General features: G+C 54.0%; 1 protein-coding gene across 1 annotated transcript in view; it reads right to left on the bottom strand.

Annotated features, from left to right (window-relative positions):
* The window catches only part of MDGA1 (MAM domain containing glycosylphosphatidylinositol anchor 1), a 53,974-nt gene that overhangs the window by 10,052 nt on the left and 19,706 nt on the right, over positions 1-24,216 (bottom strand). The window contains exons 2-9 of the mRNA XM_012658134.1: positions 14,953-15,092; positions 10,239-10,413; positions 8,235-8,431; positions 7,347-7,479; positions 6,827-7,096; positions 4,656-4,985; positions 1,206-1,502; positions 162-446 (exon numbers count right to left, since the gene is read on the bottom strand). Of these exons, the coding sequence (XP_012513588.1) occupies positions 162-446; positions 1,206-1,502; positions 4,656-4,985; positions 6,827-7,096; positions 7,347-7,479; positions 8,235-8,431; positions 10,239-10,413; positions 14,953-15,092 (1,827 nt within the window). The remainder of the gene's footprint in view (positions 1-161; positions 447-1,205; positions 1,503-4,655; positions 4,986-6,826; positions 7,097-7,346; positions 7,480-8,234; positions 8,432-10,238; positions 10,414-14,952; positions 15,093-24,216) is intronic.

A 24,216-nucleotide genomic window follows, 5' to 3' on the forward strand; every position in this document is an offset into this window, starting at 1 on the left:
GGGCCCAGGCCAGGCATGGGCGGGTCTTGGAGAGGCCCGGCCGAAGCCTGGGGAAGGCGGGCTTCAAAGGGGCGGAGCCCAGCCCGCGCGGCAGGGCAGGGACTGGGGCGGAGCCTGGTGCCAGGTGGCGGAGGGCGGGGCGGGACCGACGGGACGCTCACCCGAGACCTGGAAGAGGCAGGTGGCCGAGCCCACGTCGTTGGAGACGCTGCACTCGTAGCTGCCGCTGCTGTCGCGGGTTAAGGCGTCCAGGAGCAGCTCCGCGTGGTCCGGGGCCTCGGCGGCAGGGGGGACGACGGGCGGCGGCGGCAGCAGCTGCCCTTTGAAGCGCCACGCGGCCGAGGCGATGCGCTGGGGGCTGCCTCGCAGCAGCGAGCAGCGCAGGAGCACGGGCCGGCCCAGCGCCTGGCGCACATCCTGGGAGCTGGGCTCCACCTCCGGCGGGACTGGGGGCGGGAGCGGCGGTCAGCCGGGCCTCGCCCCCCGAGTGGGGTCTGACGAGCGGCCCCGTCAGAGAGGCGACGCACTCCCCTCCTCCCATGACCCCCAGCCTGCAAGGATCTCAGGGCAGACGCACGCCCGCGACACACTCATGCAATGGCAAGGCTCACCCCTCCCCGACCTCAGGTACTCACGCCCTCCTGGCCCTTCCCTCCAACCGTGCTCCCCAGACTGCCTCTGGTCACGCCCTCACTGGGCCTCTGACCCCTCATATAATGAAAAGGAGCATAACGCAGGGGTTCAAATCCCAGCCCTGCCTCTGTGAGACCTTAGGCGAGTTACTTAACCTCTCTGTGCCTCAGTTTCCGTATTCGTAAAAATAGGGGACTAAGGGAATTCATAGGGCTGTGGAGGGTTAAATGAGGGCGTTAAAACTCTCTTAGAATAGTGCTTGGTACATGATGAGTTAATTTCCTCATTTTGTTATCAGACAGTGTACTCTCCTTGAAGGTCCTTCCTCCTCCTCAAAATCCCATTCCCACCTGTCAAAACCGAGTCATTCCTTTGTTCACTGGGTCGCTGCAAATGAAGGCGGGATGCACTTGATGGAAGTGGGGCCGGGAACACGCACCTCCGTGTCTCAGAGCACGAGGGCGGCAGGGCGGCTTTCGGGGTACCAGCAGTAGGAGGGGGTTTGGTGGGACCGGGGCGCACGAGGGGCAGCCGGGCTGGGAAGGCAGTGGGGATGGGGTGGCATGACTCACACTGCACGTTCAGCTGCACCTGGGCCTCACGGGGGCGCACGTTGAAGCCATTATAGCGAGCCGTCTGGCAGCGGTAGGTCCCGCTCATGTCGCGGCTCACGCGCTCCAGCCTCAACTTGCCGTCCGGAGTCTCCTCCAGGAGCAGCCCCGAGGGCAGCAGCACGGCCTCCTTGTCCACGCGGGACCAGAGCACGGGCGGCCGCGGCTTGCCCCGCACCTCGCACTGCAGCTCCGCAGGCGATCCCTCGCGCACAGTCACCACGGCCCTGCCCTTGGGCACGCTGATGGCGGGCGGCACTGCGGGAGGGGTGGGGGACAGGTGGGAGCGAGTCAGAGCTCCCTCCTGGCCTCTGCTCTCTGGCTGCTGCTTGCCTCCCCCTAGTGCAAGCCTCTCTCCCCCATCCGGACTTCCCAGCGCCTTCAAAGCAGAACTCATCTTTCCAGATCCTCTCCACCTCCTGGATCTCCCAACTCAAACAGCGACCTGAAGTCAGCCTGGCCTATTCCTTCCTCCCCAACACTACTAAGTATTGAGGGTTCCACCTTTTGAACATTTCTACTAACTATCTCCACTCTCAGTCCCCTCTCTGCTACCCCCCGGCCTGCCCTGGTTAAAGCCTTCACATCCTCTTGCCTAGAGTGTTATCACAGACTGCTAGTCTGTCCCCAAACATCCTTACCCTTTCTTCCAAAGTAACAGCATGCCTGGTTTTGAGCAGGGCACACTATCTCAATAATGTCTTAGAATTAGTCTTAGAATAAAGGCTAATCTCCCAGCCTGCCTTATGGCTAGCTGTGGCCACATAACTAAATTCTGGCCAACGGCTGGAACTGCCATCGTGGACAAGGTGGCACATGCTAAGGATGATGGAAGAGCAAGTCAGATGCACCCTGGGTCCCTGAGGACTTGGTGGAGCAGAGCCACTATACTAGTCCGGACTGCTCACCCCAGACTTTTACATGAGGAAGAAATACACATCTAGCTTGTTCAAGCCATTATTAGTTACGATTCTTCTGTTATTCACAACCGAACCTAATCCAACCCAACACATTGCCCAAACGAAGGGTCTTTTGAAGACTTCCACGGGTCCCATTGCGTACGGCCCATCAAACACATTAAAATGCACCCATGTCGTACATTAAATATAATTAAATATAAAGTTATTATTTGTAAATAGCTCTACAAGGCAAGCTGAGGTCCAGTTATCTAGTTAGCATAATTTATACTCTATAAACATTTGTGCATTTATTGGCTTTAATTTTGCAATTTTCTCTTTGTATTTGGGAGCCACTTGATTTATTTTTCCAGTCCTAAATAATTTCCACGGTCCTTAAAACAGTTCCATGCCTGAGGCATCAGGCCTAGAGCCAAATGGTTGAAACAGCCCCAGGCCCCTTCCTGGCTCTGAAAACATCCCAGCTCCCCACCCTTCTACACCCCCCACAGGCTAAAGAGACTTCTCTCCCTTTGAGGCTGTACTACCCTCAGGTTAAAGCTCAAACTCCTGGGCGCTGCAAACAAGGTCCTCTTGCTCTGGCCTCTACCACCCCCAGCCTCATCTCCCCTCTCCCATCCTGTGTTCCAGCTGTGGGATCCACTGTGAGAAACACACTCCCTGGACACACCAGGTCTCATGCACTTTGGGGTGCTCCCCCATTCCTTATGCTTGTCACACCCTTTCCTAGGCGTGTCCTCCCATCTGGCAAACGTTAACGGGCCCTCAAGGCTCACGTGGAGCACGCCTCTCCAAGAAGACTTCCCTGGCTTCCCCAGGATGCTCTACAAATTCCTCCTATACCTCCATGTCACATTTCCAAGGTTTGCCCTTCCATTTCCTGCCTTACCCCTGCCCAAAACATGCTCCTGTCCCCTGGCTAGGCAGTGAGCTCTGAGGAAGGGCTGTGCCTTCGGTCTGGCGCCCAGGGCTTGGCATAAAGCAGCTTGCAAAATGAATTTATGCAATCTGTGGAGTTCTGGTCCACTCCCAAAGCCAGCTCAAGTTCATCTCCTTCCAGAAGCCTTTTTTGATCTCTCCAGTTTCACCTTGTGCGGATGTCAGGGTGGAAGAGGCCTCCAAGGCCACCTGGTCCAATCTCTCACAGAGAGAAACTGAGGCCCAGAGAGTTGAAGAGCCCAAGGAAGAAATACTCAGAGCTGTTACATTTCTGCACCTGGTCATGGGACAGCTGGCCAAAGTCATCCTGCTCCTCAGTACCAGGTCCTAGGGCTAGGGCCAAGACTCTGGAGACCCTCTCCAACCTCCTGTCATTCTCGAAGTATAAACCCCTCAGCGGTGGCTGACAGCAGGCTCTGAAGTCAGATTGCCTGGTTCAAATCCTAGCTCTACCACTTGTTGTTGTAGTATCTTAGGTAAGTTTCTTCAACTTTCTCAGCCTAAGTTTCTTCATCTGTAAAATGAGAAGATAAACTACTATCCCATAGGGTAAATCATGAAAGTGAATGACATAAATATGAAATCGTCAGAACACATAGCAAATGCTCCATAAATGTTAGCTGTATCATTTCATTATTGTTATTTATTATTATTGGAATAAAGACTCAAATCCTTATCATGGCCTATTTATGCATTGAATCGTGTCACCCCCAGACTCAGATGTTGAAGTCCTTACCTCAAGTACCTCAGAATGTGACTGTGTTTGGGGACAGAATCTTTAAAGAGGTAATTAAGGTTAAATGAGGTCACTTGGGTAAACCCTCGTCCGCTAAGACCGGGGTGCTTACAAACGGAAGAGATCGGAACACAGACATGCCCAGAAGAAAGACCATGTAAAGACGAGGGAAAAATGACCATCTACAAGCCAAGGGGAGAAGCCTCAGAAGAAACAAACCCTGGTGACACCATGATCTCAGATTTCTAGCCTCCAGAACTGTGAGAAGATAAATTTCTGTGGTTTAAGCCACCAGTCTGTAGCACCTTGTTTCGGTGGCCCTCGCTGACTAACAGCCCACAAGGTCCTACATAATTTGGCCCCTGCCGACCTCTCCACACTCATCATCCCACTCCAGTCTCCCAGCCACACTCTCCTTCCCTCGGTTCTCCTATGTCCAGCGCACTTTCCTGCCTCGGTGCCTTTGCACATTGCTGATTCTTTGGCCCTTCCTTGCTGTCCTCTGCCTAGATCTCAGATCAAACATTCTATCTCAGGGAACTCCTTCCAGACTCTCATTTGTCACAGTCCACAATGATACATTTATTTGTGAGACTATCTGAAACACGTCTGCCTTCCTACTAAGTTTTATAAGGGCAGAGCTTGTTTTGCCCACCATTCTACCCCAGGACCTAGCTCAGTGCCTGGCATATAACAGGGGCTTAATAAATGTACACGGCACGAACAAATGGCATCCTCCTCACTCTGGCCTCACTTTCTCAAGCTATTCCCCCCACCTTCCCCTCCTTACATCTCCCCAACACCCCTCCAGCTGCCCACCTGTCTCAGAGGAGATGTTGACCTCAACGGTGAGGTCGGGCACAGGTGCCCCTGGGAAAGAAGCCATGCACAGGTAGGTGCCATAGTCGCTGAAGTGCAGGTCAATGAGCTCTAGGCTGCTGGTGACAGCTGGCAACTCAGGGTCGTTGCGGGTCACTAGCAGCCGCTTGGACATGCGTGCTGGTTTGCCATTCTTGAACCACTGGTAGGTCACCTTCTCCTGGGGCACCGCATCCACGTGGCATGACAGCTTCAGATCCTGGCCCAGCTGTATGTTCTCACTCTCTTTGATCACATCAGGCGTGATCTGGAACGTGGCATTCTTCATGGCTATGGGTGGATGGGGAGGGAAGGATGGCTGGGGCTGGCCTGAAGCCAGGGGCCCATGTCCCACCCCACCCAGACCCAGCTGCTCCCCTCAAACTGGCCCTCCTGGAGGTGGGGGGCTACAACCCCTGCAGGTGAAACCATCACTTTTCTCTGCTTGGAAATTGTTCTGCTTGCTTAGTGTTTAGAAGTTCAAAAAAGCTCACTGCAGAAAAGCGGGTTTGGTAATAATCATAGCCACTGTGGACTGAACATACCCCGTGTGAGAGGCACTGTTCTAAGCACTCGACACGGATTTTCTCATTTAACCCATCCAAAACTCTCTGAGGGAGGTGCTTTATGGTCCCCATTTTACAAAGGAGGGAACTGAGGCTCATAGGTTAAGCAACTTGCCAAAAAAAGTAGCAAGTCTTGAATTCAGACTCAGAGACTACACTCTTGATCACTACACTGCTTTATTTTTATCATTGTTTTAAACCTTGCAGATGCAAAATACACATTTGGAAGAATGCACTAGAATATAATTGTGGTTGTATCTACAGAGTGGAACTGAGAAGAAATGACAGGCAATTTAATTTTCATATTTTACCCTTTTGTGCCGTTTGACCCTTTGTAACAAGCATGTGTAATTTTTGTAATAAAAGACCAATACAATCATTTTACATGCAATAACATAAAAACACAGAGTTTAGAAAGAAAAGGGGACTCGTCAAAAAAAACGTGGATCTTGTTTGAAGTAAGCTAAGAGTGAGACAGAGTTCTTAATAGGTTACCCGATTTATTGGACAGGACACAGGTACAACAGCCACACACCAGGACTGTGCTGGACAAGGCAGGCTATATGGTCACACTAGGAGGTGACCGTAAGTATTTCATATAAACTGAGATCTCACCAACCCAGGTTTTAAAGGCCAAAAGGAATTAGGTGGAGAAAACAATTTCTGATGGGAAAAGTACCATCGAGAGAAAAAGTATTCATCAGCTAGCCACAATCTTGTTGCCGTCTTTCTCACTCTGATTAAACAGCAAGTCTGGGAGGGGAGTCAGAGAGAGACTGGTGCTGAGAGATGAACGAGTAAGAAAGCCCAAGTCATCCGGGACTCTCAGCTGGGTCTGGCAGACGCTGTACTTTACTTTCAAGTGCTAAAGAGCTGGAAATAAGCCTGGATCTTAAAAAGCAAAAACAAACAAACAAAAAACCCTAAAGCTGCACAAGCAGAAAAATTGTACATTTCCCCCTTAAATCAGAGTGACAAAATCAAGATCACTGTGAGTAGCTGCTGATACTACACTGGCTGAGGTTTAGTAAGGAACGTGTTTGTACTTCTTTAGACCGTGCTCCAAGTTTTGCGTCATTTTAACTCTTAGTAGTTGCCTTCAGATTCACTTAAATGCTTTCATAATAAAGATTTACATATCAGGTAGGTGGAAATGTGTGTTATTTTTACTTTATATTCAGTGAATCACATAGAAACCATAGTAGAGGGAGAAAGCCAAGCAAGTTTCTCTTGAAGCCTAGAATGTCCACATTTAGCTTTTGCAGCCTCAGTTTCCCCATCTAAAAAAATGTAGGTAACCAATTTCAGTCCTTCCTACTTCTCTGATCGTTGAGGTTATATTTGGAAATGTAGACCGTAAACTGTAAATAAAACTTTACACAAATTTTAGTCCTTCTGCCATCTGCTGGCAGATGGCTGAATTGCAGGGAAATCTAAGTGCTTGGAACACGCCTCCTGAGCGGGAGAAGCAGACAGGCCCCTTGCCCAGTTCACTGGTACCTCCCGGAGGGTAGAGACCCTGTCTGCCTCTCAACTTCCCTCCCACCCCTCCCTGTGGCCACGTACAGCGCACCAGCAGGTTGACGGTCTTCTTGGCAGGGTTGCCCACGTTGTTGGTGGCCGTGCAGTTGTAGTAGCCGGAGTCCCGGGCCTGCACTGAAGGGATGGTGAGGGTGCCGCCCTGGGCCAGAGCACCCAGGGGCAGCGGGCCAGGCCCATGGGACCACTGCAGCTGGGGTAAGGGGTCACCGCCCGTCAGCAGACACTGCACGGTCACATTCTCCCCAGGGTTCACCACCAGAGTTTCGTTCACAGACAGCTTCAGGGCTGGTGGTGCTGAGAGGACAAGGAGGTGGGGCATTAGGGGACAGTGAGGCAGGGCTGGATGTCGGGGAGATGAGGGGACTAGGGAAAGCATGGGGGCGGGAAGCCCTGGGGGAGATGAGAGGGGAGAAGACAGGGAGCAGGAGGCGGGGAGGCGGGCGGGACACCAGCAGCCGTGTGCCTGCGTCCTGTGTGGGCGGGGCACTGTCTCCTGGGGGCATCAGCCAGGCGGGCGGGAGCGTGGGCGGGGAAATGCCTGTACCCGTGGTGTTGGTGAGCCGGAAGGTGATGGCCTTGTCTGGGATGCCGCACACGTTACGTACAGACACCTGGCAAGTGTAGCTGGCATAGTCCTGGGGCCGCAGGTTCTTCAGCTTCAGGACCTTGGTCTCCCCCTGGGCGGCAGTGGACCACTCGGGTGAGGCGCCTGCTCCAGTCTCCGGGGTCCCACACACTCATTCGCCGCGCGCCCGCGGCTACAGCAAGTTCCTGTTCTAATTCCTATCTTCTCAGCTTCCATCCACACCACCTGCCCCTGCGCCCTGAGCCTGGAGCGGATGCCAGACTTGCCGCACCCTCGGCAGCGCCTCGTCACGGGCTTCTCTGGGTCTGAGGTGGCCCTGGTGCACCTGACCAGGACCAGGCCTCAGGTTCCTCACTCTGGGAAACGAAGGGGTAAAGGAGGGAACCTGCTCTGCCGTACCCAAGCCACTCACACGTGAGCCTGGCCCACAGGCCACAGGTGAGCTCTGGCAGCCGCCTGTGAACGCCGTCCCGGGCAGGACAGCATCGTCGCCATCTCCTGGGACTGCAGGGGGCCCGTGGAAGAGAGTTGTCTCCCTGCCCCCACTTCTGCTGTGCCTGCCCATGGGTTCCCAACACTCTACCAGCTCCAGGGCCTGCCTTCCCCTAACTAGCAACGTTCCTGGGGGACACGTTGCTTTGGGGTCTCTCCTGTCCTCACCACTGCTCCCCGACCTTTCTGCCCTAACATTCCCTGCCCGGGCCATCTGAACTCCAACTGCGACGCGTGCTCCCAGCCTCAGAACAGCACTGTTGAAGTCAGGGCAACCCTAAGAACTCAGCCCCCGCCCCTCCCTCGTTGGGGGCAGGAGGAACAGTGTGTGGCGAGCCAGCTGCCCGTCCTGACCTGGGTGTAGAGGGGCTCATAGATGTCGACCCCATTGTCCTGGCTGTGGGACAGCGTGTCAGAGCCCCGCTTCCAGATGAAGCGGGCGGGCGGGTTGGAGTTGACCGTGCAGCGCAGGAACACCGTCTTCTCCTGGTAGAAGTTGCCGCGCACGTCGCTCACCGTCTGGTGCACCGTCAGCACCGGCTCGTCCAGGTCTGCGAGGGCACAGCCCGCATGGAGTCAGGATTGGGTGACACAAATGGGGGGCGGGGCTGGGGCTCCGGGCGGCCCTTCGGGAAAGCTGAGCCACCCTCAGGGTACACTTCAGAGAGCAAGATGCTCTCCCAATCCTGCAAGCTCGACCAGCCTGCTAGAGGCAGGGGACTGGACTTGATGGCTTCCCAGACTCCCTCCCAGCTGTGCCTCCCAGGGACCTGCATGAGGATGCAGGAAGCGGCCGCAGACTGGAAATCCGGAAAACCCTGGTTCAGATTCTGGTTTAGCTGTTAATTCGTAGTGTGACCTGCCTAAGGCCCTTCTCTCTCTGGGCCCCCGTTTCCTCATTAGTAAACTGGAGTAGATTGGTGGTTCTCGCCCCTGTGTGCACAATGGGATCACATGGAGATTTTCTTTTTAATACTGATGCCTGGTAGAGCTCATAGATGGTGTCAAAAGTCAGAATAGTGATTGCCTCTGGGGGAATTATTGACTAGGAGGGAGCATGAGGGAACTTTCTAGAGTCCTGGAAAAATTCTATACCTTGAACTCGATGGTGTTTACACACACACATACATATGTAAGAAGTCACACTCGCCTGGGCACAGTGACTCACGCCTGTAATCCTAGCACTCTGGGAGGCCGAGGTGGGAGGATCACTTGAGCTCAGGAGTTCGAGACCAGCCTTAGCAAGCACAAGAGCCCGTCTCTACTAAAAATAGAAAAATCAGCAGGGTATCACGGCTCAAGCCTGTAGTCCCAACTACTCGGAATGCTGAGGCAGGGGGATCACTTGAGCCCAGGAGCCTGAGGCCGCAGTGAGCTATGATGGTGCCATTGCATTCCAGCCTGGGCAACAGAGCAAGACCTGTCTCTAAAAAAAATTAAAAATAAAAAAAGACAAAGGATCCCCTAGAGATCCTAGTGTACAGCCAGGGTTGTGCACGACAGGCACCAACAGTCCGCGTTCCAACATCCACAGCTGATGTCCCAGCACCCCGTTCCTCTGTCCTCCTTCCACGGCCCCCTGGACAGACGTTGCAAGCAAGGCCACGAGTGGAGGGGAGCACTGGTGAGGCCCAGGCTATACCTACCAGCCCGGTAACCTGAGAAATGACACTCAGCCCCGGGGGTTGGCAGGACCCGGGGTGGCTGATGAGGGACAGAAGAGAGGTCTGGAGTTCCACCACCCACCACTCTGTCAGGTCCCACTTGCGGGGTGGGAGGATACGTAGTTAACAGGTAGGTTCATCGCAGGGCTTAAGACGGTGCCAGACACACTCTTGGGCCTGGACCTACAGCTCCTGGGTACCCGGGCCAGCCTGGACGGTGGCAAGCAGGGAGACAGGCTCCTGGGGTTAGGGGGCTACCCATGGCGGGCAAGGGGTGGGTGGTGTGCTTGGTCCTACAGGTGGTCGGGGAGGGAAGTCAGAGCTGCCCTTCCGGCAAAAGAAGAGACACGAGGTACTGTGGGAGGAGGGCACCGTGCCATGGGGAAGAGCCTCTGTGTCCTCATCACACATCTGGCCTCTATGCCTGTGAGTGAGTCACGCGGAACCTCAGTTTTCTTATCTGTGGAAGGGGTATAATCCGACTCATCCTGCCTTCCCTGCCCACCTTACAGGGATGCTGCAAGGGATCACGGGTGGGAATGTGTAGACGGCCCAGGGCAGTACCCACCACCCTATACGGTCTACACTCCCCCACCGAGGTGCCGCTTCCAGCCCTGCCCTCCCCGCCCCAGCTCTCGATGCCCCGGCCGGGCGGGGCCGCCAGGGTCCCGGGAGGGAGAGGGCTTCGACTCACACTGCACGTCCACGCGGATGGACTTGATGGCCGGCACGCCCACGCCGTTCTCGGCCTTGCAGTAGTAGCGGCCGCCCTGCGTGCGCGCCACGCGCTCGATGCGCAGCGTCTCGTTGAACACCGACGTCTCCTGGAACTTGTCCGACGCGCTCCCGGCCGTCTTGGTCCACCGCACCTGGGCGCCGGGGGGCGGTCCGGGAGCCTCAGGCCGAGCCGCACCGGCGCCCCCCCGCCCCTACTGCGCCGCGGGCGCGCGTGGGACACACGGGTCTCGGCAACTGCCCCACGCGCGCCCGTGGGGATGCGCACGCCGGGTCGCACACCACAGAGCCCCGGGCCTGGGGAATCCAGGGTCGGAGGGAAGACGCTCTGAATCGGGCGTACTGTGCTGTGCTCAGAGCGCGGATTTGTGGGCGAGTTACCTAACCTCTCCTGCCTTGCTTTCCTCACCTGTAAAATGGCGAATATTACCCTCCTGCCTAGCGTTACGGGGAGGATTAAATGAGTGTATACTTAGTGCCTGGAAGACTAACACTCTGATAAAATCTTTCTATCATTCCACTCACTAGCTTAGTGGCCTTGGATAGGCTGCGGCCTCTGGCTTCCAGTTTCCATCTGTGAAGGGGGCGTGTGGGGTGGCCAGTCTCCGAAATGGCCTTCTGGTCTTCACCCCCTTCAGTAGTCCCCTCCCACTTTGTACTAGGGTGTCTGTGGGACCAATAGAATGCAGCAGGCATGACAGTGTGTCACTTCCAAGATTAGGTTGCAGAAGACTGGTTTCCATCTTGGTTACTCTTTGGGATCTCTGGGGAGAGCCAGCTGCCATGTCCTGAGCAGTCCTAGACAGAGGCCCCCTTGGAGAGGAACGGAAGCCTCAGGCCAACAGCCATGTGAGTGAGCTTGGAGTGGATCCTCCCGCCTCAGTCACCCTCAGATGTCCGCACCCCTGGCTGGACCTGGATTGCAGCCTTGTGAGAAACCAGCCAGCTAAGCTGCTCTCACGTCCCTGTCCCTCAGGAACTGGGAGACAGTATGTATGTGTTGTTTTAAGCGCCCAGGTTTCGGAGTATATATTATGCAGCAATACGTAACCAATATAGCATAATACCTACTTTGCAAGGTTATTACAAGGTTTAGAAAGTATGTAAAGCACCTAGGTGTGCTGCCTGGTATATATTAGTCACTCGACGAGTTTCTATATTGCCTCATATTATAGAAAAATAGCAAGGATCACCTGGGAAACTTCAGCCTACTACTCAAGGTGCTAGAGGTTTAAAAAAAACAGCTCAGTTCCAGATAATTAAGTATAAAGCCGGGGGGAGCTTCAGTCTTGAAGTTGGGAGGATTGCTTAGTAAGGACCCCGATCCTGGTGAATACGTCAGGCAAGAGGCCACGAAAACAACAAGGCTGGGGACAAGCGGGTGAGAGAGCAATCTTCCTCATGCAGGAGGGGCCACCGAGGGCCACAGTGGCGCTGCTCTCACCCCCTCCCCACCCTCGACTCTATCTCCAGCGACCTAGAGGTTACAAAACTTGGAGAAGTCGGCTGTTTCAGGTAATCCATCCTTAGCTCAGAGGGTGGTCTGGAGAGAGGGGCCATGAGCATAATTACTGTTTTTGTATTTGATGTTGTATGGTTTTACCATGATTTATCTAAATGGAGTTTGATTACACACTAGTCAAGGCTTGGTTTGCTTCATCCATCTGAGAGTTTCTACTTTTCTTCTATTCTACAAAATTCTTAGTCTTTATCTCTTTAAATACTGCCTCTTCTCTGTGTTCTCTACTCTGTCCTTCCGAATGCCTTAATTTATGTCGTAGCTTCTCCCTCTATCCTCCTGTCTCTCGGTTGCTTTTTTCCATTTTCCATCTCTTTGTCTTCTCCAGATTGCATGATTGCTGATTTCCTCGGATCTACCAGCCAGTTCAATCACTTTTCTCTTTAGCTATCTCTGGAGTATTAAGGCCAAATTTTTTAAAGACTGTATTATTTTGATTTCTAGGATTTCTATTTGCTTTTTCCCCATATCTGATTGATCAGGTTTCATAATCTCCTGTCTTATAGATTCTATTCCTTCCATTATCTCTTCCAATACTTTAAACAATTTTATTTTAAAGACCCTTTCCAATCGCTCTGTTTTCTCTTGTTCCTCAGATGTGAATTGTCCAACTTGCTGGGTCTGTGGACCTCAACAAGTACAGTGCGACTCGTCCTCGCACCGTATTTTTTAAATGTTTGGAAATTTTATTCCCCAGGCTGTATTCAGTGGGATTATCTTCCATAGAAGTCCTCCTGGGGTCTTTACGGGCTGTATGTGGTATAGTTTCATGTTTGCCTATGCCCAAGGTAATGGGTCCACGGGCTCCCAGTGTTTATGTTAGTTTCTCAGGTTAGGGTTTCCTCGCCATTTGGATTGCAAGTTACAGATAGCCACAGGGTTATGCTCTCTCGTAGGTGATTGTGTACGCATACCCTGAAGCAGAGAGCCTGTTCCCTGCTGTGACTCTGGGCTGTGGGACGGACATCATCTGGTCCCCATTCATAGATGGCGCCACTCTTGTCGAGCTTCCAGCTTCAGGTAGAGTCCAGTTCCGGCTCCCAGCCATGGATGGACATGTGACCTCAACTCGTACTCCCCATGTGTGTGTTGATGTGACCATGCCTACAGTGTGTATGCAGTCCCAGTCTCCCTGTGGACAGGTTCTTCAACTTCTGCTCACTGCCATCACTACAGATTCTGTCTGCATATCTAGCCCACAGATATCCCCCCTCTCCTGCTACTTGATGGGAGTGAGGAATTCCATGTCCACTCAGTCCCCCATCCTGACCACAAAGTAGGCCAGGAGAGGATGTCTCCCTTGCTCCCCTACTAGACTGGATGCTCCATGAGAACGGGAACTACAGCTGCATCCTCAGGACCCATCAGTGTGCTTAGCACATAGCAGGTGCTCAATAAATATTTGTTGTAATGAAATGAGCGAATAAGAAGCTAGAAGGCATTTCAGGAGAGGCAAGCATCTATGGCTAAAGTGGGATCGGAAAAGGTGTACTTGGGCAATGATGGGGAGGCGGGTCTGGAGCACAGGGTGTGAGGACAATGGCAGTGGGAGATCAAACAAGAAAATCAGGTGGGGGCCAGACTGGGGAAGGTCTTCAGTCCCATTCCAGGAAGCTTGATCGGGTCTGCTTAGTAATGGGAAGCACTGAAGGTTTCTGAGCAGGGGAGCGATACGATGCAGCATGTTTGGGGGTTATTCTGGTAACAGAGTACGGGAATGGATTGGAGGAGGAGAGCAGGAGACTGGGAGGTCAGCTGAGAGTCTGCTGCAGTGGTCCAAGGGACAGGACTGAAGGCCTGACCTAGAGGGGCAGTGAGGAACAGAGAGGGAAAGATCCACACAAGACGTAAAAAGAAAGGCCTCAGAGTCTAGCTAGACGTGGGGAATGAGATGAGACGGAGTCAAGTGTGAGCCCAAGGGCTGGAGCCTGGGCGGGAGAACAAACAACGAAACCACTAATAGAAACATAAGTGCCTGTGCACATAGTCACAGCCACACATGACGCATACGTGGGACACACCAGGAGACACGCAGATGGCCAGTGCGGCCTCAGGGAGAGATGGCCCGGCTCCCTCACTGGCTTTTAGGGAGGGCCCTCCGCACTTTAACAGTCACACCTGATACCAACACCGACCTAAATTTGGAACTGTTTTCACTTCCAAACCAACCTTTGGGAAGGAGTAAGCAGCGATAACAATGTTTTAGGTTGAAAGAGACCTTAGGGGTTTCCTTGTCCATCTGCCTGTCTCAAGGCCCACCGTACTACAGCCACCCCGTTCCCAAAATTATCCAGAGGAAAAAAGGATTTCGCATTTCACTGTCCTTCTCAGGACCCAGTTGCCACCTTCTGTGCTGCTATTAAAGGTCAGAGCAGCTCACCAGCAAATTCCACCCATCCCTCAGCCCTCCTCCTCCCCGCCCCTCCCATCAGCTCTCAGTGATAACTGGCTAACACTTCCCGCCTGAACCACACACTTGGTCTGTGGCAGAATTCACCTGGCATTTCCAGATTCTTGTTTTCTGTCCCTTTCTAATTGCTCTGGGTCTTTGAACCTCAAAGCCTCCTAAAGCAGAGATCGTTTTCTGTGCTGCTTGGAACTCCTGCAGCCCCCAACCCAAAGCTGGGTGTGCTGGAAGTGTACCACCTTCAGAGAACACGGGTTCTGCATTCAAATTCTGCTTCCACCCTCACAAAAGCTTTGTGACTTTGGGAGTTTACCCAACCTTCCTGAGCCTCAGTTTGCTCAGCTGCAAAATGGGGGCACTAATGCTTTCCTCACAGCACAGCCGTGAGGCTCTGCAGAGGAAACATTGGAGAAAGTACCTAGCATGGAGCCTGGCACGCGGTCTGCCCTTAGACACTGGTTGGAGGAGCATCTAAGGATGTGTCTGCTCAACAGATCGTGGCACAGAGTGACACAACAGCCGGCATTCTTCTGTTCCCCCAGCCGTCAGTGTCCCCAGGTGAATAAGCCCACAGCCTCCAGCCCTTCCCCACAGAGTTCATTTTCCAGCTATTTCCCCAGCCCCAGTCTCCTGTCTCCTGCCACTGCTGTACGTTTCGTCCTCATCTCCTGCTGCCTCTTCTCAAGCACTGATCCCAGCGTGGGGTGAGGGCAGGAGGGGCCCAGGCAAGGCTGGCTGGGGGCTTACCTGGGGTCGAGGGTGCCCGGTGACAAGGCACTGCAGCATGAGGGTGTCCCCCTCCCGAATGGTATAGACGCGCTCGCTGATGTTGTCCTCTTTAACCACACACGCCTGGCCTGCATGCGCGATCTGCGCCTGCGCTGGGGCTGATGGGAGAGGATGGAGGCAGGTTAGAGAAGAGGCCCCAGGCCAGGGGAGTCTGGGACTCCCTCCTGAGTGTGTCAGGGGAGGGGTCAGCCCAGACCTTCCCAGGCCACTCCTCAGAGGCCTGACCCCACTGAGCCCAGGAAGGAATCCTCCCAGGGCCCTGAGGCCAGAACCAGGAGGGCCAGGGACTCCAGGAAGGGACAATTCCCCACGCCCCCTGGAAAGAGACCTGTGCCTTTTACTGGGCTGGCGTCTGGGAGGGGCTTTGTGATCTGCACAGACTGGTGATCACCCGTGCGCAGGGCAGCCCCAGAAGGGGGTGCAGCGGGTCCTCCGCCCAGGCGTGTCGGTGCCCCGCTGCTGACGACTCACAGCGCTCGCCTTCCCCAGGGAACTGCCACAAGTGAAGTGCCCAGGAGGTCACCGCTTCCCCAACACACACACCACACACACACACGCGCACACACCACACACACACACACACGCACACACGCGGGCACACGCGCACACACGCACACGCACACGCGCACGCGCACACACGCACACGCGCATGCGCACACACGCACACGCGCATGCGCACACACGCACGCACACGGACACACGCACACGCGCGCACACACACGCACGCACGCACACGCACACATGCACACACGCGCACACACACACGCACACGCGCGCTCAGGGCGGGGCTGTGGCGCTGCTCGGGCTCCAGAGCTGCCCCTCCCCCATCCGGGCTTGGCCGCCTCCCTTTTTCCCTCGGCTTCTCTGGAGAGCATTTTCTCAGCAAGTCGCTTCCTCCACCGTAACTCCCCAGGCCCAGCCTTCGCAGACCCCCCTCTCAGAGAGCCTGCCCTGACAGACGCACAGACGCCAGCCCCACAGCCTGCACTTCCCGCTCCCCAAGGCCCTGTCCGTTTCTCTCACTGCTGCCTGAGCTTGTCCCCGGCTTCTCCGAGACACAGAAGTTCCCGCCGAAGTCAGGCCTGGGGCTCGCAGAGGACGGTGTCTCCTCCCCGGCCTCGCTCAGGGCCCAGGGCTGGGCTCTGGCCGGGGGCAGGGCACCAAAGCTAGGATATGGCTGGACCCGCCCAGCAGGAAAGTGACAGGACTTGCCAAGGTCACGACCCTCCCTCAGTGTCTAGCTCCGTGGTCCTAGCACACACCAGCCCCAGCCCACCAACGCCGGGGCTCTGGGAGGAGGAAAGTCCCCAGCTTCACACCTGTCTGCTCCCAGCTGACAGCGGAGGTGGGAGAGGTGACCCAGAGATGGGGCACACAAAGGGGTGCAAGCGCACCCCTGCGCTGAAAGGTCGCGCAGAGGTGAGATAAAGCCCGCACATAAACGTCTAACTCGCTGCGGGAAGCATCCCGCAGCAGACAGGCACCTCGTTCGCGCATCCAGAGCGCGCATCGCTGCCCTGGCGCCACAGCGCAGCGCCGCACCTGCTGTCTGCCAAATTCGGGATTCCTGTCTTTCTGCCTACCGGCCCCTGAGCTTCGTCCTGGTACCCCCAGCACAAGGCCCTGAGCACAAGGCGGGTGCTCAGTGAATGTCGAATGAGTGAATTTACAAAGATATCCCGCGCTGAAGGTGCTCAGCACCGTCACAGAGATACAGAAGGCGCTAGGAGATCGGAGGAGAGAGACACCACCGTCTTCTGGCGGAAGAACCACAGAAGGCTCCATGGAAGAGGCAGCTTTTGAACCAGGCCTCAAAGGACAGGGAGGCTCTGTGATAGTTGACAGCGGACAGTCCCAAATTCTACTATTACACGGGGCAAACCACTAGTGAGCTTTGGACCTTAATTTTCTCATCTCTAAAATAAAGACATGAAAAGAACCCCAAGAATTCACAATGGTGGATGTGATTATAACACAGAATAAATGAAAAAATGCTTAGCAGAATTGTAATATTTTCTACAGACGCCGCAAATAGGGTCTTCCACCAACACTGATGGAACAGACATGAGCTAATCCCAGAGACAGGGTCCACAGAGGCCACCTGGCAGTAGGTCGAGAAACTTGTAGGGGAGCAATTGGGAGTGACACAGGCTATGTTTAATAAGGAGGGTCTCTGCAAACAGCAGCAGGTTCTGCGAACAGTGGCAGCTGCCACCAACCCAGAGTCTGAGTATCCAGGTGACCATCCTGCCTGCCTGGCTGCCACAGAGCAGTGAACCTGGGCTGGTTGTCAGGAGACAAGCTGCATGACATTGGGCAAGTCACTTCACCTCTCTGGGCCTCAGTTTCCCCCACATGTAGGAGGTGAGTGGATTAGATGACCTCTGAGGTCTTTTTCAACTCACACTTTCTATGAATTTTGTAATCAGCACATAGTCATTGTACAAGATACACCCTAGAATCTGGGAACTGGGCCTGAAGCTGTCACCCCCTGCAACAAAAATGCATGCACATCACCACACGTGGAAGAGATGGCCATCTGTGGCCAAGGTCCCCAGGAAATCTCATCGAGAAACAACCTACCAAAAGATGATGAGCATGCCAGTCACTGATAACACCACGTGGCCTGGGGTGCCTCTCAGCAAGGGAGACATCAATTTAACAGGCTCCAGTGGAAGATAAGCTGTGGTCCTGGACACTGTGGCTTGCCAGTGGCAAAGCAGTGTTGTAATGACAGAGGCTTTGGTGACTGATAAGGAATATTGAAAAAGAGCTGCACAGCTGGACTTCCTCAGAGCACAGCCAGCACAGGCCAGGGGAGACGGGGCTCAGCTAGCAGACACAGCGCCTCTGGTCACCTGAAAGGTGTGTTTCCCCACTGGAGACGTGGCCGTGAGTAGGTATCATGGATGACATCGTTGAGATTATCCATCTCCCTTTGACGGCATTGACGATTAAGACTATCTGACTCTAAAACTGTAGAGCCACTTTGCAAGAAACTTTGGCAGTACCTACTAAAGGTAAACCAGTGTGTACCCATGATGCAGCATTCCACTCCTGGGTATGTACCCAGTAGAAACAGGTACTTATGACAACCAAACAGTAAGTACGAGAATATTCATAGCAGCTTTATTCATGGTAGCTAAAACAAGAAAAAACCCGTATGTCCATCAAGAGTAGTATAAGTAAATAAGTTCCGACATCTTCATACAATGGAACATTCCCCATAAGTGAAAAGAGTAAACTGCATATAGACAGGACACTGTTGAACTCACAGGCACAATCTGAGTGAAAGAACCCAGACACGAAAGAATAGATAGTGTATGAGTTCATTTACTCAAAACTCAAAACTGGAACAACTAATCTTAGGGTAACAGGGGCCTAACAGTGATCACCCTTGGGTGGGGCGAGGGATTATCTGCTGGGAAAGGCACAAGAAAACTTTCTGGGGGGAAGGTAGGGTCCGGTATGTTGGGGTAGAAATATCGCACGTCTTCATCTGCAGTGGGTGGATACACATGTATTCACTTAAGAGTCTGCCCTAACTTATACCTGAATTAAAAAAAAAAAGGACATCCACCTGCCTTTGATGACATTAACCACTGAGATTATCCAGGATAGCCCACTAACCGCCACAGTTACCCAGCTCCTTCTGTTCTGACTCCTACTTGATGCGCCACTTCCCATCGCCGATTTGGTTGCAGGTGCAGTTTTCCTTCCAGAACAAGTGCTCGCTAAGAGCAAACTACCTAGTCTGCCTTGGCCTTGGCATTTCCATTTGCTTGTCACCCCCTCCACTGAGTTTCATCCCATGAGTCAGCCTCCCGTGGGCTCTGCTCTCCCCTGGAACGGCTGGAACCCCAGAGGGGCCGCGCCCCACTGAACCTCCGCCTGCAGCACTGTGCACTCGGGGAAGGCACGGCCGGCAGCACCTCCGGATTCGAGAGGCAGCCAGGCCAGGGCCTGTGTCAAGAGGCTCCATGACATAGTCCCTTCATTCGGTCTGTCAAACAACAAACGCTTCCAGGCCAGGCGCTGCGCTGGGTGCTGGAGATGCTGTCGTGAAAAGTAGACAAGGATCGGCTCTCAAAGAGCATTGCTGGGGAGACGGATCGCCAAAAAAGGAAACAGACATGGCAGGATGGCTTCAGAGCGCGATAAGTGGTACGATGACTCTGAAACAGGGGGATGTGATGAGGAACGATGGGGAGAGGAGAGGTCTGCTTTAGAGAGACAGAATGAGAAGGGCTGTGGAGTTCGATGATCTGGGATTAATTCCTGGCTCTGCTACCCACTAGCTGGGTGACCCTGGGCAAGTTACTTAACCTCTCTGAGCCTCAGCCTCTTCAATTGTAAAATAAGAACAATGATGCCTTTTCCCAGAGCTGGCGTGAGGATTTAATGCAATATACGTAAAACATCTGGCCAAATAGTATGCACCCTCTCCATAAATGACAGTTCCCAAGATGGTTAGATAGAGGCAGAGATGGGGACAGGAGACCACCTGCTGAGGCCCCACTACAACCCAGAGGCGGAGAGGCTCAAAGCAGACATTGAACTAGTAGGGATGTTTCACGAACGAACATGCTCGAAATTCCTGCTGAGGCTGTGATGGGCTTGAGAGGGGCTGGGAAACGGGGGAGGGAGAGAGCCCTTTCCCAAGGGACTGGGAACAACAGGAATTTCTTCTTACGATACTAGTGCATGTAGCGGTGTGGTTTTCAGCAAGTTCCTTAAGCCTTAGTTTTCTCATTTGTAAAATGGGGCCCTTGTGAGGATTAAATAAGGAAACTCGCGTAAAGTGTTTGAAATGGTGCCCGCTAGGCAGTAAGCAGCATAAAACGCCAGCGGCGCCGTGGTTCCACGCGCCTGCACTCCTCCCAAGCCCACGCCTGCCCAGCAGCCTGCAAGCCCGTTGCGTGAAAGCGCCCTGCCTTCTCTGTCCCGGATGATGGGGGTGGGCACGTTCCTGGGGTCCACTGTATATTTCCAAGCTCCTCGCCTCGGTTCTGGAGGCAGAAAGGGCAAGTCATATTTACTCCCCTTGGCAGAGAAGGAAACTGAGGCCTGGAGAAGGAAATGCCTCGTCCAAGTCACTCACTGAGACAGGAGCAGAGCCGAGACTCAAACCCAGGCCTTCCGCCGGCTAGGCTGGGACCTGTTCGCTGTCTCGGTCCTCCGTGCACCACCCCCAGCCCCACGTGTAGCCCAGGGAAGCTTGTTAAAACACAGACTCCCAGACCACGCAGCACCACCAGAGCTGACTCTTCAGGGCTGGGGCCCCAGAGCGTGTATCAGGAACAAGCGCCCCGGGAATTTTGGAGGCACAGCTGGGTTTGGTAATCTCTGCTTGACATCACACGGATGGACAGAAAGTTGGACAGGATTTCGGAACCAAGTATGTTTCCCTGCCTCTGGCGGATGAGTCTCTTCCTATTTCACCCTCCTGAGCTCTAGCGACAAAACCCCACGAAAAAGGAAGAGTGTCCCAACCTGTGTGACATTAAGTGTTCACCCGACAGTCCATCACAGAAGATTTTCACTGCCCACTAAGGGCGCTGCATGTTTTCTCTCCCTCTCAGAGAGACTCGGCACACAGAATAGCATTAAAGGCTCTGAAAAGTCCTGCTGTAAACACATCCGTGTAACTTTGTTTAACCTGGGTAGCATGGCCCTTCCCCAGCCCCCTGGCTGAGAACAGCCAAGTGGCATGAGAGATGTCACCCTTGGGGCAGTGTCGTAATGAGAACAGCCAAGGCAGAATGCTCCTGGCCTATCAGCTCACTCCTTTCCTCCCCCAAAAGTGTACACCCCAAATTTTGTAGGAGGGGCTGTGGCTGCCAGCACCCAGCAGGCCCCGTGAGGCAGCCACAAACCCTCAGGGACTCAGGTTAAGGCAAATTCCAGCCTGCCTACTAAGGTTCCAAAGAGAATTCTCACTAGAATTTAAAAAAGGAATTTCATCAGACACTTGCATCCTCTGTTAGAGAATCTGCTCCCCAGCTGCTAGGCAGGGGTAGGGGTGCTGTCAAACGCATGTGGGTACAACCCTGGGATGCAGGGCCGGGTAAGACAGGTGGACAACAAAATGAACGGAAAAGTTTGATCAAAGCCCCTTCAGCTTTCCTCCAGGTTTTCTCCCCATCCTGCACTTAAAAAGGCCAATTGGGCCAGCAGCGGTGGCTCACACCTGCAATCCCAGCACTCTGGGAGGCTGAGGCAGGCGGATCATTTGAGCTCAGGAGTTCGAGACCAGCCTGAGCAAGAGCGAGACCCCGTCTCTACTAAAAATAGAAAAAAAAAGAAAAAAATTAGCCAGGTGACTAAAAATAGAAAACATTAGCCAGGCATAGTGGTATGCGCCTGTAGTCCCAGCTACTCGGGAGGCTGAGGCAGGAGGATCGCTTGGTCCCCGGAGTGTGAGGTTGCAGTGAGCTAGGCTGACGCCACGGCACTCACTCTAGCCCGGGCAACAAAAGCGAGACTCTGTCTCAAAAATAAATAAAAAAATACATTTTAAAAAATAAATTAAAAAAAAAAAAAAGGCCAATCATGCCTTGGCCAAGCTGGGGCTGTTGCCCTCTTCCTAGTTCCGATTTTTTCCAGGGAAGTGAATCTACGGGCCAGGAATACTTCCCAAGAGCAGAGCGGGGGAGGGACAAGGAGACAAAAGGAGCAAGGGGGTTGCAGAATTCCCCACCTGGAGTTGGTTTTATCTGCCCACAGACGGCAGAACAAGTGCCCCCACCCCAGCCACCTCCCAGAAGCATCATTGAGTGTTCTGAACAGGGTGATACAGAACTGGATCTGCGTTCTGGTCCTGGCTTCCATCAGACAGTCATTCAACAAGTCCTTATCACTGTGAGGTGCTACACTTGGTGCTGGGGTACAGGGAGCCAGGGCACTCAGCAAGGCTGGGCAAGAATGACACCCACGAAGGCCTGCTGAGAGGCGGAGGGAGCTAGGGACTTGGGCCATGTCTCAGGTCTTCCCCGCCACCGTCACGGGTCTACCCCCATGATCAACCACAACCATAATAGCTGCCCGGCGTCGAGCATTCACTCCGTGCCGGCTTGTATTGGGCGCTCCATATGTTGTCTTATTTATTGCTCCTAACAAGCCTATTATTGGTCACGTGTTTCAGATGCGGAAGCTGAGGCTCCGCAGGGTTAAGTAGGCTGCCCAAAGATTCCCCGCTGGTCTGGCGTCGGACTCCCCGACTTTCATGCTAACCTCCATGCATTTCCACTTCCCGAGTGCCCGGCACAGCGCCGAGGACACGGGCTCACAGCTCAGGACGTGGTCCCCAAGTCTCCAGTGGGCCAATACTGTGCAGTGTCCATTTGGGAACCACCCCTCCCTCCCCGGGACACCTCTCGCCCTCCCGGCTCCTAGTACGCACATGTTTATCGATCCTTTTATGCATGTAATGCAAATGGACACTTAATAATTTAGCGCAGTTAACAGTGCTGAAATATTAACAGGCTTTTCTCTTTTAATTAGCTGCTCAGAGAACGGCGGCCAGGGGCCTGCGCGGAGGCTTGCCAGGGGCCGGCGCCTGGCCTGTGCCGCCGGGGCCTCCTTCTGCCAGGGATGGTGCTCTGGGCCTCTCTGTGGACCGTGGGCCATCAAGCGTGGACCACTCGGGAAAGTTAACTCTGCCCTTCTGTGCTCTCCGCAGTGGGGTTGCTCTGCCCTTCCCGCAGCCCTGGCTGTCTGCAGAGCTGGCTGAAGACTGTCCTCTGTTCACCCCCAGCTGGGGGGGACAGGTGACTTCTCAAGAGTGCTCCGTGTCTAGGGGAGACTCCAGTTTTGTGCTCAGAAAAGCAGTTTGAAACAGCCCCACCACACCCGCCACCTCCTCCAGCCCCTCCCTAAGGCCGACCGTCTCAGGGAGAGCAACAGCGGACTCGGTCCTCCGCCTCCGCTCGTTCTCTGTGTCCGCGTTCATTCCCTCTCCATCCTCCCTCGTGCTCCCTGTCCTCCCAATCCTTCAAAGGACACACATAATCGCCTTTTAATTTGCCATTGATTCATTGACTTGCTCTGTAACATTTTCTGAGCACCTATTACGCGAAATCTCCTGCCCCCAGCGCTCGGATGCAGGGCCAAACAAGGCATAGCCCTCCTCGGCGAAGAACCTCTGCCCTCTCCCTGCCACAAACCGTATTGTAGTCTGCTCCCCACCACAAGGCCTTTTTTGCTAATCAAAGCCAAACCCATATTCAGCTGACCTTCCCTTTGGCCGCAAAAATCTCTCCCCAACCAGAGGACATGTGTCTCTGACCTCTGGGTACAAGGGCACTGTCACTGAACGTGGCAAGAAGCCATCGCTGAAAAGATGAGTGCATAGGCTGCCACCCTGCCACCACAACCGAGCACAAAAACAAGATCTGCTTTCATAGCCGGATGCGGGGCCTGCTACTGTTTGCAGGGCCCGGAGCTTCTGGAAGAGGCTGGCACTCTTGGTGACCCTCCTCTGCCGAAAGCAGTGGCCAGTCCATCTGTGCCCCAGTCCCCGGGAAAGCTCGGCACTACTGCACCCACATTCTGGCCTCATCAGAGGGCACCAGGTGTTGAGAGTGTCTGGTGATGCTCGCAGAATCTTCATTGTCTGTGTATCAGTAGAAGTCTAATCTGCGACGCACTCATGGAACGCTGGGAAGTCTGGACAGGCCACTGGGAAAGCCCTTTAAATGAGCACTCTTAGGCCCCCTGAGGACAACTATAAAGGGACTTTCTCTCTGGTGGGCCCCAGGACGCCCACAGGATGAAAACTCTCAATGATGAGGGGACATAGGGCAGCTCTGACCAGTGCAGGCAGGACACTCATGAAGAGAGCAGAGAGGCCCAGGCCTCCCGCTGGCATGCTTGATCGGGGGCTGTGAATACAGTTCTGAAGGGGCTGCCCCGATGGTGCAGCGTGAGAGGCAGGAGGCTCTACCTCTCAATGGGCAGGTAGTTTAACTTCTTTAAGCCTCAGTTTCTTCATCTGCAAAATAGGAATGATACTATAATACATATCAGGGTCTAATGGAAATAATTTCTGCGTTGTTGTGAGGATTAGACAAGACAATGCACATTAGATACATAGCACAGTGACTAGTACCTGTAGGTACTCAATAAACTTCAGTTCCAGTCCATTTCCACTTAATAATATAGCCCAGGGCCAGGCACGGTGGCTCATACCTGTAATCCCAGCACTTTGGGAGGCTGAGGCAG

This window comes from Propithecus coquereli, unplaced genomic scaffold (assembly GCF_000956105.1).
Source record: "Propithecus coquereli isolate 6110/MARCELLA unplaced genomic scaffold, Pcoq_1.0 Scaffold574, whole genome shotgun sequence".
Classification (NCBI taxonomy): domain Eukaryota; kingdom Metazoa; phylum Chordata; class Mammalia; order Primates; family Indriidae; genus Propithecus; species Propithecus coquereli.